Source organism: Charadrius vociferus, unplaced genomic scaffold (assembly GCF_000708025.1).
Source record: "Charadrius vociferus isolate BGI_N301 unplaced genomic scaffold, ASM70802v2 scaffold573, whole genome shotgun sequence".
NCBI classification, from domain to species: domain Eukaryota; kingdom Metazoa; phylum Chordata; class Aves; order Charadriiformes; family Charadriidae; genus Charadrius; species Charadrius vociferus.
The window spans coordinates 471,801-487,830 of NW_009647569.1; the positions used below are offsets into that span (position 1 = coordinate 471,801).

Below are 16,030 nucleotides of genomic sequence, written 5' to 3' on the forward strand. Positions count from 1 at the left end.
GCCGTCCTACGGGCCTCACCCCCCTTCCCGGGACGGGGCATTGCGGCGGCGGCCTGATGCTCCTTTTCTCTTGTGTTGCTGTGCCAAGGCCTCCAGCTTGAAGAAGCCCTCGCTAGGAGCCGCGTCGCAGAGGAAGAAGGCGAGTCCCAAGCTGGAGCTGACCGAGGAGCAGAAGCAGGAGATCCGGGAGGCTTTCGACCTGTTTGACACAGATGGCACCGGCAACATAGATGTTAAGGAGCTAAAGGTAAGAGTCTTCGTGGTGCTAGAGGTGCAGTTCTACTGGGATTATAAAGTTATAGGGGCATAAACACATAAATGCCCTTAAACAGGTGAGATTCTGCCCCCCCCCCCATCTTGTTGTCAAGAGGAACGTTTTTGTCTTTAATTATAAGCTCTTTACTGCTGTTATCAGTTGTCTTTAGGACCAGGCTGGCCAAAATACATTGATAGTTCTGTATTTTCTGAACTGTCTCCTTGTCTGTTAGTAAAACATTGGAAAGGGTTTGTGCATATTGAAGTGGGGAGTTTACCCCCTCTTATGTGTTGTTGAGGATTGCATACTTTGCTAATTAGGTTATCCAAGCTAAGGAATACACTAATGGTGTTCATGTTTTTATTTATTGCAAAACACTTTTGGTCCCTCCCCATCCCTGTCTTTTGGGAAGAACAGTAATCAATAAATTAGGACTTCTTTTGCTTTCAGAATTTGCCCCTCCTATTTGCAAGCTGGATGTCCATATTAATTAAGACCATAGGGAGCAGACCTGATTTCAGATGTGCCTCTTGTCCCTTTATCAAAGGAGGAAAAAGGAAAGCATGTATGTGTGCATACATGTGTCTGCTAGTGAAGGCATCCTTGGATATGCTGCTTAGTGAAGTGTTGTCAAAAAGGCACACCAAGTGTTTGAACTGTGTTTTCCCAACATTCATCAAAAGAGATTCATGTCACTAGCATGAAAAATTAACTCATTTAAGTTCCCCATCTACTAGCTTAAGACCTTCCATGTTTGTGCCATCGGATCAGGTTGTCGGAGTTCTGTAGAGTTGTAGGTACGATGGAAACTTTTTTTTCTGTGGAGTCACTTGTCTTGAAGTTATTTTGTTGAGGCATTTCTACGTCTTCCATTTAGCCATTTTGCTTACAACAGGGAGTGAAATAAGCGCTTTTTAAAATTATTATTTAGTGTCTTGTTTCTCATTGTAAAGGGAATACTAGCAGCAATTCCCTGGACAAGAATGGAATAACATTTGGTTTTCTAGTAAGCTTGGAAATTGCTATTCACAGCACCATGCAGCAGTTTGGGATTTTTCCTTCAAAATATTAATCAAAGTGGGACTCTTTCTGCTCTGAATGCCCACCACAAGAATTTAAAAAAAAAAAAAGCTTACACCAAAATAGGTATGCTAAGACTTTCTAAAAAAAAAATAAAAATCCAACTTTTCTCAAAGAAAATCCCTCTCGCAAGGCTCTATTATGTAGTGTTACCCTCCGAATTCTTGCCAGTTCCAAGCTAGGGGTGGTGGATGCGATGGTAAGAATGGGTTTAGGAAGTTTCTGAAGTCACTGAAGGACAGCTCCAGAATATGAATGGTTGTATTCCTGTTTTCGGCATCTCAATGCGCCCTTGTGTGTAGAGAAGCCTTGTTCTAAGTCTGCCACTTACCTTGCAGTTTCCCTTGAGACACAGAATGCGTGTTTGAACACTATGTGGCATAAAGTTCAACTGCTCCCCCTATCCTCGTGGTTTGTTTATAGTTTTGTATGATTTATAATTATTTATTTTTGTTCTCACAGGTGGCTATGAGAGCACTAGGGTTTGAACCTAAAAAAGAAGAGATCAAGAAAATGATATCAGATATCGATAAAGAAGGAACAGGAAAAATCAGCTTCAATGACTTCCTGGTAGTGATGACGCAGAAAATGGTATGTTGATTTTAAAAGGCAAAGTGAAAGCAATTTTGAAAATGGCTGAGTGCCTTTCATCTCCTTTTGGTTTCAGTGGAAGATGAAAGCACTAATTTAATCTTAACAACAAAATATATAAAAGTTAGAATTGCAAGAGAGGGACTACCATATCTCCTTTTTCAAGTTCAGGTGGAATTAATTATGTCATTAACAAGTTTCTTTAGCAATCAGTTCTGTTTGTGAGAGAAAAGGGAAAAACTGAAATCTAGGTTTTTGTCACGGTTTAAAACCAGCTCTGGCCTGCAGAAAGCTGTTGGGAGTATTGACATGTGACATGGGTGACTGTGTAGCAACGCACTGGATTTTCTTTTATTGATTTTCAAGACATTTACAGATGAAATCTCTGGTTTTAAAAATCTTAAATGTTGAGTAAAACCAGGTATTTTAACAGTGGGAGATCTGGATACTGAAATCCCAAAGAGATCTGGCTAGCTATGAGAGGGGAAAAAATTCCCTGAAACCCTGAGGTTCGGGAAGCATCTCTGTGTCTCTCCCTGCCTTCAGCTTTTGTACACATCCTTCCTGCTGGCTGGGGGTTCTTTAAATTTGCTCTTAAGAGAGTTTCTCAGTCTTTCTAATGAGTGTCTTTTAAAACTTTATTTTGAGCGTTACCTACAATATAACCACTACTGTTTTTCCTTAAACTTGTGCTTACTTCTTTAAGGCTGAAAAAGATTCCAAGGAGGAGATTCTCAAAGCTTTCAAACTCTTTGACGACGATGAAACTGGCAAAATCTCTTTCAAAAACCTCAAACGTGTTGCCAAAGAACTGGGGGAAAATCTCACCGATGAAGAGCTGCAGGTCTGTACCTGGTGTACGAAACCACAGCGTAGCGCGGCGCTCACGGTCGCCCTCTGTGTGTCGTGAGCACTGGAAGGTCTGGATCAGGCTGTGTCCCTTGAATCGGAAGGCAGTCGTGGAATGTTAAGGTGTTACCTGGTTTCATATTTGCATTTCTTTAAAACCTGTGTAAATAGTCGCAGTCTCATTCCCTCCTGGCAGAAATGGAAGAGCTTCTCTCAGTTTGTGGTTGGGAAGCGGATCCTGAGACCAAAGATGGGTTATGTGTACGTGGCTGTTGGAATCGCGTCAGTAGAATTACAGTTTTACGGAGTTACAGTGTTGTAAAAGGAACAACTCTGCGCCAAGCATGTTGTTTCTTCCACGACAGTTCCTATAATACAACATTTTCTATACGGATTTTCGTATAAAATATATATAAAATCACATTAGTGTTTAGTTAAGTAAATATTTTGTAGCATGGTAGGTTTGACATTGAGCTAACACTGTCCCCTCCAATACAATTTACTTAGAAGAGGTTTTAATTCTGAATTAATAACTCTAATCCCCATCTGATTTCTGAATCCAAATGTCTTTCAGGAAATGATCGATGAAGCAGACAGAGATGGGGATGGGGAAGTGAACGAGCAGGAATTCCTGCGGATCATGAAGAAGACCAGCCTTTACTGAAACAGAGTTTATTTTAGCATATATGTATATACATTTGGTTGGTGCCTCACTTTTTTTACAGTCTTTTGTTTCTTTTGAGACAGCAGAAAATACAGGTCAATATTTATTATTATTTTTGTTAAGTGGATGATGTTAAACTTGTGTTTGTGACCCAACTGCTAACCTGTTTACCTGTAGCAACCTGGTTGCTTGTTTGTGCTCTTAAGATGTTTACACTCTGTTTTCAAAACATGAAGCACGTTTTTCAGTGCCGGTATTCGGATCCTTCTCGAAAAACCATGTGTCAAACACTTTTGGTTTGGTAAAGAGAGGACTAAAAACCAGATGGCGTCAATCTCGATTTCCCCACCCTTGGAAGTTTTTTGCTTTGGCCTAGCTATTGAGAACTCATTTTATATGACATATTTGCAGGGGTCAGCTTTTTAGTACTGTCTTATGGTAATTATCCCCTCCCTGGTTTTTAGCATTTTTCTTTAAACTGGGTGGGGGGGTAACTTAATTTACCGCTATTCAGTTTGCACTTTTTGCAAAAGAAGAGGGAAGTTACCAGTGCTGCTGATGAAATGTCTGCGGGAATATTCAGTAGCTGCGAATACAACGTTGTATTTAAAATAAAGTGTCTTTATTTTAAGCGGAAAGCGGAACGCGCAAATACCGACAGAGCCGCTCAGTGCGGCGTTGAGGGCGGGGCTACCCCGCGGGCCTTGTCCCGCCCCCTCGGCCAATCAGCCACCGCGCTTTCCCTGAGGAGCAGGAGCGCTAGCCAATGAGAGGCGTGGTTGCGGGTGGGATGGTGAGCGGGGCGGCGGGGCCGGGCCTACCTTTCCCCGCCCCGGCCCGGGGCTCCTCGGCGACGGGCCGCGGCCCCGGGGGTGCTCGGCGGGCAGCGGGGACACGGCTGCTCCGTGGAAATCTCCCCTAAGGCGGGGTGGGGCGTTGCTGAGGGAAACGGAGGCAGTGGCGGCAGAGAGGGACACCGCGGCCTGTGGCGGTCCCCGGCCCCGCTGAGGGCGGCGGATCTCTCCCCGCAGGCTTCCAGCAGCGGGGGAGGCGCCGGCGGGGGCAGATCCCCGAGGGAGGAACCGGCTCCCGCGTTCCCGCTCAGCGAAGAGCAGAGGCGAGAGCTGCGAGAGGCCTTCGAGCTGTTCGATGGCGACGGCTCGGGCCTGATGTATGTCAGCGGCTTGAAGGCAAGCAGCAGTAAAAACGCAGCGTGTTTAGTGCCGAAAGCAAAGGCTGTGAGGTCTGGGGACTCCTCGCTTGTTCTCATTCCCCCCCCGTGAAGCCCCACACAGCTGCGTTGCTTCATTCCCATGTCTCGGCTACGGAGGAGAAAACCTGGTCAGGAATGAGAACCTCTGGTCACGGTGAGCTTTTAGGAGGTGGAGTGAAATTTTCCCACCGCTCTCATCTAGAGGCCTTCTACTTTCCTACCCTGGTTGTGAATCTCCTCTGTCACATTTGCATCGGGGCACCCGGGTAACGTTAACCTGTGCTGCAGGGGCTTTGTTTGGGCAGACCTGAAAGAAGGCGCAATGTGCAGCATATCCTTCGTAACCCATTTCACGTGGGGAAAATCATATTCCTGCAGTATTGCGGTTATACTACTCCACCTGGAGTGGGGGTTTAGAACAGCGTGTAGAGTTTTCATCTCTCTGCTGCTGATTGAACTCAGCCCAGAGCAGTGATGGGGTTGGGTCCTTTTTCTGTGACGCTGTGGGATGAATGTGGAGGAATGACGTTTTACAGGCAAAATTCTCCATCAGCCTACATCCTCTAACTGCCTTTACAAACACAGTGCAAGTTGCTGTAGCTGAAGGGTGTTCACTGCTCTTTGGGGTGCGTTTGCACAGTCTGAGTGACCCACATCAGCCCTCAGGCTGGTAAAAATGGCACAGTTGCTCTGTGGCCACGGTGTCACCTGCAACTGGAATTACTGTAGCCAAACAGAAATGACTGGCAGTAAACATAAATGTTGGAAATGGGGCTAATCATTTACAAGCACCTGGTAATTTTTCACGGCCTTATACTACTGATGTTAGACAGCTACAGAACCCTGTTCTCTGGAGACAAAATGGCAGATGAATAGCTGTTGATGGAAAGTTGGGTTTTTTTTCACCAATTTCATGTCTCTGCTTGTTTCAAACATTTTTCCCTCTTTGTTTCTGCCTGATTTGTACACCAAGACATTGGTCTGTTTTCTCTTTTGGCAGGTAACTGTAAGGGCTCTGGGCTGTGAACTGGGGAAAGAAGATATGAAGAGAATCGTCTCTGAATTCAGTGAAGAAGGGTCAGGGAAGCTAAACTTTAAGTCATTTCTGCAGGTGATGACTCAGAAAATGGTATGTGAGCCCAGCTGGTCATGAGGAGTGAAATTCCTCTTTCCTAACTTTATGATGCAGGGAGCCACAGTAGATTGGGTCACTCTGCTTCCCTGCAGGGGAGAAACAGGAGTGTTTCAGGAGTTTCATTGGAGCTATTTTAGAGATCTACCTTTGGGTGAATTGTCCTTACCCCTCTTGCCTCTTTCCGTGAGCTATAGAGGGAGCAGGACGGTCAGTTCAGATGGAGAGAGCTGCATCTCAGCAGAAATCTCCTTCCCATCCCAGAGCACACACAGCACCGAGGAGCCCCCAATTCCCTTCTTTAGACCTTTCCACATGAAATTTCAGTTCTGTCTTTATAGTCACAGGGCCATTTATCTTCAGTTGAGGCCTCAGTGAGCAAATGTCATACATCAGATGGACAATTCACCATCTGCAGAGAAATCATTCCTTGGTGTCCACTTACAGGTGTCACAACAGCCACACAAGCTTGTGCAGAGTCCAAAGAAATGCTGTTCAATATCAGCTTCATGTTCCCTAGTCCTCATCGCCCGTCTGAGATCCCTGTGGCTCAAAACCCTCTGTATCCTGTCGTCCCTGGCAGCGTGCAGACATAGGACATTCTCAAAGAGCACCAGCTTGCCTGGTTCTGCCTCTCCCATCCTTCCCGTTTTCCCCCTAGTTCAGTCGGAGCCCACGGCTGCCTGCAGACTTGTGTACGCAGTGCCTGTGTGTGAGCTGAGGAAGGGCAGTAAGAGCCAGAATTGGCCTGGCTCGCTTTTGAAATAAAAGAAAGCTATAGCCGTTGGATCATTTTTGGCAGCTGCTTCCTCCTCCAGTAGTAGTGTGAGTCCCCTTCTTCCTGGCCAAGCTTGGCCAGGGTATTCCAGGCCAAGTCCGCACGCTGCTCAGGCAACTTCTCTTGGGGCTTTTCCTTTAATACGCAGTTATACAGGGGTCGGGGGGAAGGCAAAGGTGAAGCAGCAGCATAGATAACCCTCTTCTATGGCCATGTTTTCCCCAAAATGACGTCTTGGATTGGATTGCAAATGTTTGCTGGCTGAAGTCCCCAACTGCGGGGTTGTAGGGCGGTCTGATGTCATGTTTACACGAAGGCATTTTTCATTTCCTTGCTAAGGCGGAGCCATGTCTGGAAAGGGAGATCCTGAAAGCTTTCAAGGTGTTTGATTGTGATGGCACTGGCAAGATCTCCTTGGAGAATCTCAAAGTGGTGGCTGGGCAGGTTAGGGAAGACATCACGGATGAGGAGCTGCAGGTTTGTGAAGTACAAACATATTCCTCTCATGCTCTGCTCAGGGAGAGAGGGGAGTGTGTTACTGCGGGGAAGACTGGTTGGGCGGTTGTGCTATGTTACTTTGCAGTGGACGAGATCTCAGTCTCACTTGGACCTTGCCTCCGACCTTCCTTTGTGAGTGTCCACCCTCTCAGATCCAACCTAACCTGGTCTCCAAATCTTTGTTATCCCCCAGGAGATGATTGATGAAGCAGACGTGGATGGAGATGGGGAAGTGGACAAAAAGGAGTTCCTACGGATTCTGACACTGACCGACTCCTAACTACAGGATTCTCTTTTTTTCTCCCATTTCCATATAAACAGCCAGTTACAATGTCACTTTTCTCCAGCTTCCTTATTTCTTGTTTGTTGCCTTTCTTGGGTGTCAAAACACACCAAAATATTGTTAATGTTTCATCTTTGGGGTTGATTTTCCTTCTCCACTGGGACAAGCAGTTTTCCGCATCCCAGCAAAAAGGGTTGTTCCTAGCTTTGTGTCTGTGTAGGTGGGAACTAAAGTTAGAGATTAATTCAAATTCTTCAGCCAGTCCCTGGAATTCTCCCTATTGCATTTACACCCCGTAGCTTTTCAGCCTATCTGGTAAGTTAGTCAAAACAATCTCAGAAAATCCTGTATAACTCTCAAAAGTTATTGCTTATGACAGAAACTTCTGTACCTTTCCTGAACTCCCGCGCTGTGCACAGGACAAGGCTTCAAGGGCTTAGGAACAATTACTTGCCATAAGGTACTCTGTCCCTCTTGCAACGCAGAATTGTTGCTTCAAGGTTGTTTCTAGGAATTTTTCTCGAGACTGGAAGGGACTGGAGGTTGCCCAGCTTTCTCTGGGATGCCTAGCCCTCACCCCGCACTCTTTCTGCCTGGGAGCAGTATGGAAGGCTGCTTCCAAAATACTCCATGCTATCCTAGCAGGTCTTCTGTTAGTACAAGGGAAGAATTTCACCCCTTCCCGTTCGACCTGGATGCCGACATTGGTTTCATTCTGCTCTCACTGATACTGTATGCGTGCCCAAATCTGGATTCTGACACATCCCAGCAAAACAAGTTGGATTTGTTGCTGGTGACTTCTTCCTCTGTTGTTTTCCCCACTCATTGGCCAACCAGTAGCACTAAAAGCATGCCCTAATCCAGAGTAAAAAGTGGAAAAAAAAAAAAAAAAAAAAAAGAAAGCAGAATTCAGCGCATGTAAAAAGTGTCAGGTTTTATTCAGTAGCAAAACCGCGTTTGTTCCGTTTGCTGCTAATTCCTGTGTTCTGTGGGGCAGAGGCATGTGGGGAGCTTTGGAGTACTGGCAAAGATGGACGTGTAAGGGATCTCAGAAAGGGGCCGATTCCTGTTGGTACACGATTTGGACATGTCAGGTCAGCCCAGTCATGACTGACATGACTCAGGCAACTCCTCAGCCACTCAGAACCAAAGACAACGGCTGTATTTGAGCCCTGTGGAAGCCCCGCTGGCTTCTGCGTGCCGGCTCGGTGCGTGCCCACACTCCGAGTACTGCCAGTTTGCTGTCAGTAAGAGGCATCTCCTTGGCAGGACACGACAACGCTTCCACTGCTCCGGAGTTCTCCCTCCTCAGCAGCCCCCAGAGGTCTGGTGGGGGGGAAGAACTCCGTCTGAGTGGCAGTTTGCCTGTTGACATGTGGGTGTAAAAAGGGGAAGAACGTTCTCCGAGGCTCAGTGCCTGCACTCCGGAGGAGACGGATTCTGGGGTTTTGTGGCATTCAGGCAAGTCTGACCACTTCTTTGACCATTTTTCCGATGCCATCGTAGATCTCATGAATGGGGGCATTGCACATGAAGGCGCTGGTGGTCACCAGCTTGTTCTTCACATCCACGTGAACTTCAGTGACGTGTTTGTTCACATGCTTGCAGCCAAGCTCCTTCATGGTCTCGGCAGTCTTTGCGTAAGGCCATCTACAAGAAGAAAAGAGAATGAACTCTGTGTGGCGAAGGTGTCATTACACAGAGCGATTTGATGAATGCCTGGATTGAGAAGTCTGTTAATTACAGGAAGATGGATGGTCCCTGCAGAAAGCCTGCACAATCGGATCCAAATCTTTTCCTGTCAGAGGATTTTCTCCGGAACTACAGAACCAGGAAAACTTCCAGATTACAGCAAGTTAAAAATCTGAAGTGAAGCCAAAATAAGACCTTAATGTTCCACGATAGATGTTCCACTACTTAACTCTGCCCACACCAGACTTTGTGTTTAGGTTTGGGGTTTTTTTTCCCCACCAGCTTCCTACAAGTGACATTACTTCCGAGCCCTTCAAAGGAAGGGCCATCATAGTTCCTTCCCTGCCAATGGGACAATTCAGTCAGAGCTTTCCCGTAGGAGCAAGGACGGTTTAACTCCCTCCCTCTGTTAACCCGACCAAGTTTTGTGCAACCATCCTGGTCCTACCTAGGATCTGCTTATCTTAAGGAGTCAGTGGTCTGGTGTCTTCCCTACCCTGGGACCAAGAAGTGCATGAGATGAGGTGCTACATACATTGGGGAGGCATTGCTGATTCTGTGATGTTCACAGTATGATTTCGTAGCAGCCCTCTGAGGTTACTTACTTCTCACACTCTGTGTCGTGACCCACGGTCAGCTCGCAGCCTGGGAAGATTTTGGCTGCCAGCACTGGGGAAATGCAGCACAGGCCAATGGGCTTTTTGGCAGCGTGGAATGCCTTCAGGACATCCTCCACCTCTTTGGAGACGACACAGTTCTTGCCTTGGGTGGCCCAAGTACTCAGGTTTTTAGCCACTCCAAAGCCACCTGAGAAAAGAGAAACAGATTAGTACTCCAGGGCAGGTTTTTTTTTCAGGTATTACTTAGTAGAATGCTTAAATGGATTTGGTGGATGGCAGCATTTGTCCAATGTTGATAAAAGAATTAAAAATAGACAAGCTGAACCTGTGTGAGCTGACTGCCAGGAGATGAGACATCAGAGCTCATTTCTTGCTTCCACACAGAACTGAAGCGGAAAGGTATCAGTGCTCTGTTGGGTACTGTGTTGCACCCATGAGCTCTTGTCTGAATTATGGTAGAACACGCTAACAAGTTTTCACTTGTCTCTTAATCCTTGCTCCAGGCCTAATCCACCGCCACTGAAAGCACGTGGTCATACTTTCACCGAAGATGAATTGCCAGACTGACCAAGCTTTCCGCTTTTGAGTCACCTGCTCTCCATCCCAGCCTCTGCTTCTCCTGGCAAGGAGGTAGGTGTGTTGGTGAGGGAGGGGATAGTTTTACATCCAGTAAAAAAAAAAAAAAAAAAAGCTCAGTAGATGATACAGAGGATAATTCAATTGGCAGTTATCTGCCCTCTCCCCTTGGGATAAGCTTCTGCATTGCCATGTTCTCTTTTAATATAAGTCCAAGCTTGCATGCCAGTGCCAGCACAGATGGAAGATGTTTCTCCTTCCAGTCCCTGCTTTCAGCTTGTCTTCTTCCCCAGTGCCTCTGCCCGGTTCCCCTCCAGCCCAGGACTCCCATGTCATTCAAGGCTGATGGCAAATCTAAGCTGTTCCCAAAACTTTGGACGTGCAGCCCCCGTGTGCCATCCTACCTGGTATGATGAGGGCATCCAGCCCCTTGACATCCAGCTTAGCTAGATCCTTGATGTTGCCTCTGGCTATTCTGGCACTTTCAACTAGCACGTTGCGCTTCTCCTGAGTTGGCTGTCCTTTCACGTGGTCCACCACATGCATCTGGTCAACATCAGGAGCATAAACCTCTGCCTGAGGAGGGAGGGGAAAGGTCTGTTACCCTTCAGTCACGTATCCTAAGGACGTTAAAGATCATAGGCAGTGAATGAAAATGTTTGAGTTACTTTGTTAGGAAAGAACTTTGCTGGTGAATGCAGTGACCTTCAGGCTCACCTGTAGCTGATACCGTCATCAGGAAGGTTATTATCATAGGGAGGGGAAAGAAAGGGAAGTCTTTTATAGCTTCTGCACAGGAACATTTACCCTGACCCTAAAGGAATGAGGGTGGTGTTAGGTGAAAGCAGAGAAGCTAGCCCACACTGCTTGTTTTGGGGCCTGAAGTGCTGGAGAGGAAGCAGTGACTCCTTTCCTTCTGAGGAAAACGAGGTGTCCCAAGAGCCGGTGGTGAAGCCATTTCTTAGGGGTTTCCATCCGCATCCCAAGCAATCCCCTTCAGTGGGGCAGCCCCAGCCCTGCCCCAGCCGCCCCCCACAGCGCCAGTCATCCCCTGTGGGTGCTGCTGTCACACCATGGGCCTCCTTAAGACAGGACTTCGAGTTTCTTCTCCCCAGCCACTACTTTCCCAAAGCCAGAGTATTTATTTTTCTGGAAAATACCTCCCCTTCCTTCAGAACCGTTTCAGGCTCACATGCAGTAATTAAGAGTGGAAAACATCGCAAACAGGCGATAGATTTTGGGACTCTACAAGCTTGGAGGCTTAAGGAGGATGTTAAGGTACTCAAAGGCTTTTAGAGAAGGGCAACAAAGCTGGTGAAGGGCTGGGAGACGTCCTATGAGGAGTGGCTGAGGACTCCGGGTTTGTCTAATTTGGAGAAAAGGAGGCTGAGGGGCAACCTGATTGCTCTCTGCAGCTTCCCGAGGAGGGGACGCGGAGACAGAGGTGCTGAGCTCTTCTCCTTGGGGTCCAGGGACAGGACGAGTGGGAATGGTTCAAAGCTGTGCCAGGGGAGGTTCAGACTGGGCATTGAGAAGCATTTCTATACCGAGAGGGTGGTCAGACACAGGAACAGGCTTCCTAGAGAGGTGGTCGATGCCCCAAGCCCGGCAGTGGTTCAGAGGCATTTGGACAATGCCCTTAACAACATCCTTTAACTTGGTCAACCCTGAATTGGTCCGGCAGTTGGACTCAGTGGTCGTTGTAAATCCCTTCCAACTGGAATGGTCTAGTCTGTGCTGTGCTGTGCTGTGCTATTCCTTGTTTCCTTAGGCAAGCATGACCGAAAAATAAAAGGAGAGGGTTGAAATAAGTCCTGGGTGTCCTCCGCTAGAGGTCCCTGCCTACCCAGGCATGAGTGCGGACGGTGCTGTGAATTTCCCAGTTCAGGGTATGGCAGTATGGAAGCGACTGCCGCAGCTCCAGGAGAGGAGAGGCAAAATTACAGACAGCGGAGAAAAGGTTTGGACAAGTCCCAGCGGTGAGCCAGACAGAGAATGCGCTGTGAAGGCTTCGGAATTGGGTGGGCTGGCTCTGCGGCACACGTACATCGCCACTGGGCCTTCGTATTTCATAGAGCAATTGGGGTTCCCGGGAGAAGGGCTCTGACCCAGATTTGTGGGAGGCTCAGAGCTGAGGGTAGCGTTACACAGGGCTTCTCTCCCTCCTCTTCCAGTCTGGCAGAGTGACTGTCATGACTAACGGCACGTTAGAGCAGCTGATTGAGGGTCGCCTTTTTTACCCCTATCCAAATTCATCTCACAAGAACTTGTCTATTTTCCGTTCTACTCTTTGGGGGTTTTAAAAAGGTGAATTTAAAACAGCCAAAACCCAATAGTAATCTTTTAACCAGAAATACCGAAGCAGAAAAGAGGAGGTGCAAGCCAAAAAGGATACAGAAGGCATTTAGGAAAGTTCGTTTCAGAGTCTGGACGTGCTCAACACAGAGCACCAAGCCAATCCTCTCGTACAGCAAAGCAGAGACCCGGGAGTTCTCCGTGCTCGCTGTAGCAGCTCCTACACCCGTGCCGTTCGCTTTGACTCCGGTCAGTGATGCTTTGCCATTACCCTGGCAGCAATGCGCAGCTTGGGATTTGTCCAGCAAGCTGCAAAGCTCCTTAGAGACGAGTACCTTCCTCGAGAGAGAGAGATAGCAGAGCAGAGCAGAGCAAAAGGAGCCGGAGATGGGGCAGGACCTGCCGGGGCGCCTCTTACCTGTGCCCCCTCCCTGCTGAGATGCACCAGCACGGCTGAAGACTCGTGGATCTCACTCCCGTCGTACACCCCACAGCCGGCCAGAACGACAGCCACTCTCTTTCCCATGGTCGCAACCGGGAGCAGGAGGATTCCCTGGAGAGCCCCAAATTGCTGTGCATCTCTGTTCACTGCCTGGAGTCTTTTATAGTGCGATCCCTCCCCCAGGAGCAGGTGGGGCCGGGAGGGTTGGGCTGAATTTCTTACTGGCAGGAAGGTTTTATTTCCAGTGCCACGGGCAGGGCATGTAAATATTATTTGTTTCCTCAACTGACTGCTCCCTTACAGATCTTCTTCCCAGCACGTTGTCTCTAAAGCATCCCCAGCTGAGGTGACCCGTTCAACAGAGCAGCTGTGTTTTCCCTTCTCAGCTGTCGATTTTCCGTTCTATTTCAGCCTAAAGTACCAAAGTCTTTGCACATAAGATGGTATCAAAGGGAGTCCGCCCAGAGCAAGTATTCAAGCCAATGTATTCCTCTCTGCACCCCAGTTTTTTAAACCCTACACTGCATAGACAGCCTCGGTCTTTTAACACCAAGATTTCCTTTTCTGACCTTAAATGTTCCTATCCTCATAGCCCAGCTCTCAAGAGCAGACATTTTGCACTCAGTTGTAGTTGTTTCCTGGCCTTTGGATCCTGCTGTTAGAAACTAATAACTTGATACTTCATCGACAGCACCGTCTCTCCATTTGCCAGGAAAGCGGTCCCGGGAACCAGCAGAGCCCTCACCTCCGGAGGGGCACACGGCAGCAAGATTCGCAGCATGTGATGGGGCAAATCCCTTGCTCATGCAGAGACTTGTTCTTCCTTCAGATGCTCACACCTGAGATGATTATGTATCTCTCTGTTTTCAGCTCTGCGCTGTCGAAATAACTGCGGCCTCTTGAGGCTGTTTTGCCATTCTTCAGAGAACAAAAAACTTCATGCACCGTGGCTGAAGAATGTTTTTCAGGGGTTATTTATAAGAAATTTTCCTTGGGTCTCTGTCATATTTGGAAGAGACATGGAGCGCATCCTATGTATAATGAAATAGTGTTTTGGCAAGTTCGTTAGTCACGGAAGGCATGCGGAAGATACTCGTTGCTAATGCAGGTGACTTCATTTATTGCATGCACCTCTTAAAACTAGTGATATCAGGGACCACGTACTCCGAGCTGCTGCTTGTATAAGCAGGAACAAAAGGCACATGAGAAAGCACTTGCAGTCCAGCTAACCTAGCACAGGCTTTTCCTTTCAGTTAATTTTATTACCCAGAACAGGAATTAAACTGTGAGATATATGTGGAAAACACCCAGAGCCTTTTTACTGCTGTTTATTTTGATATCTATGGTATTCTAACTGTGCTTTAGAAATGTATGATTTCCTCTTGCATGAAAAAACAGCTGAATCACGCTGCAACTTGAACAGATAGCTTCTTCCTCCTTCAGCCGGTTAGAGAGCAGTCCCGTTAATGATGGAACAAAGGTACCCAGAGGCTGATGATTTAAACAAACTAACTGCTTGCTGCAAACCATGTCATTTAGCTCTGCCTGTTGCAAACTGACTGAGCTGGTTCCCCTTACTGATATAATTGGTTAGGTGTAACCAGACAAACCGGGCTTGTTCCAGCGCTTGCTTCCCCGTGCAGTAAGATCTATCTCAATAGATATACTGAACCTAAAGATTATCTGCAATAAACATAATCTTGATAAATAATACTTTTCGGTTGAGTGATTCCACACTCTGTGGGTATCTCTGCCCACGTTTATTACAGTAGAGACATTGGGACAGTCTGGGGTTGTTCTGGATGCTGGTACGGATCTAACGCCTCTCAGGTGATCCTGGAGGCTTGTCTTTGAGCTCCAGTCTGTGCAGCTCTAAGTCCCATTTCCAACAGCTTTTCTGCGCTCCAGCCCTGGCTGTGGAGCATGACTGATGGGGGAACACAGAGCAGGATCTGCCAAGAGGAACATCACAGCTTGCTGCTGTAGAACCTCTGCAGAGTCTTCCTTGACCACCCCAGAAATACTAGTGTGAAGCTCTTTACACTGTTCTGCATCTTTTGTCTTGTCAAGAGACTGAGAGTGGAGTTTGCTTTAACCGGGGCTGATGGGAACAGGAGCCGAGTCCTTCATGGGAAGAGGCCCTACGCGGGTCCATTGCACACAAACGGAACGATGGAGGAATGGACGCAAGTGCAGGCAAGGGTTGCCCCCGTTTTCCATCAAAACTCTGTTGGCTCTGACAGAACAGTTCTCTGCCTAATTCTCCTTTGATGCGTGACCCGGCATGATCCCGTGACCAGCGTCCACCGCTTTCTGCAGCCTCTCCTCCGTTGGTAAAGACCTGTATGCCCCGATCACATGTTCTCCATGGGAAGCAGTAGGAAGCTGTGAATAGGTCCTTCATGTCACCTTTGGGATATAGCAGTGACCATGGCAATCACTGATACTCACTCGCTGCCTGCACAGCTCTCCTGGAAAGCCCTCGAGGCTCCTCTAGGTTTATCCTCACGCTGCTCATCTCCAGACTGTGTATTTGCATGGACACCTCGCTCATGAAACCCACTTAGGAGGAGTTCCCCATGAGTGTGCGCAGAGAGGCTGGCTTCGATGGACGTGGAGTGACACATGGACAGAAGTCACCTTTAAGGGAACGGCACTGAATCTGCCCTGGGTTTGCCCAGCATGGGACAGTGGTGCCAGGCATTCATAGCTGTGACAGGGACAAACAGCCGGACTATGGCCAGTGTTAGGAGAAATACCCGGTCCCCAAGGAGCTCCTGGGCTTGCAGAGTACTTGTTTGCTCCAGCAAGATGGATTCTTTAAAAAAAAACCTTAATTTTAACCGGTGTAATTTCCTCACTGGCAATAGCAGAAAGGCAGTAATAGTAATAAACCCTCAGCATTATTTTTTTCAAGTGTCTTTTTTAACAAGGGTTAATCAACAGTAAAATTAACAGGCCCCTGGAGGGAGCTACCGGCAGCCCGTGCTGACTCACAGCCTGAAATTTATTGCAGCGAGGCGCTCGTTTGCATTTCCTCCCGCATGCAGAGAGGAACACT

At 47.6% G+C, this 16,030-nt stretch overlaps 3 protein-coding genes across 3 annotated transcripts; 2 read left to right on the top strand and 1 right to left on the bottom strand.

The window, feature by feature from the left end:
- Positions 1 to 69: 69 nt before the first annotated feature.
- On the top strand, positions 70 to 3,636 carry LOC104282706 (centrin-2). The gene is made up of 4 exons (XM_009880823.1): positions 70 to 247; positions 1,799 to 1,927; positions 2,634 to 2,771; positions 3,351 to 3,636. Exons 2-4 carry the CDS (start codon positions 1,805 to 1,807, stop codon positions 3,438 to 3,440), a joined length of 351 nt encoding a protein of 116 aa, XP_009879125.1. The 5' UTR covers positions 70 to 247; positions 1,799 to 1,804; the 3' UTR covers positions 3,441 to 3,636.
- A 570-nt stretch (positions 3,637 to 4,206) lies between these two features.
- On the top strand, positions 4,207 to 7,341 carry LOC104282716 (caltractin-like). The gene is made up of 5 exons (XM_009880833.1): positions 4,207 to 4,233; positions 4,472 to 4,630; positions 5,654 to 5,782; positions 6,903 to 7,040; positions 7,255 to 7,341. The coding sequence occupies exons 1-5, from the start codon at positions 4,207 to 4,209 to the stop codon at positions 7,339 to 7,341; spliced, it is 540 nt and encodes a 179-aa protein (XP_009879135.1).
- A 1,452-nt stretch (positions 7,342 to 8,793) lies between these two features.
- Positions 8,794 to 13,091, bottom strand: LOC104282707 (ES1 protein homolog, mitochondrial-like). The gene is made up of 4 exons (XM_009880824.1): positions 12,946 to 13,091; positions 10,637 to 10,808; positions 9,642 to 9,843; positions 8,794 to 8,994 (listed from the first exon to the last, which is right to left on the bottom strand). Exons 1-4 carry the CDS (start codon positions 13,051 to 13,053, stop codon positions 8,802 to 8,804), a joined length of 675 nt encoding a protein of 224 aa, XP_009879126.1. The 5' UTR covers positions 13,054 to 13,091; the 3' UTR covers positions 8,794 to 8,801.
- Positions 13,092 to 16,030: the final 2,939 nt, after the last annotated feature.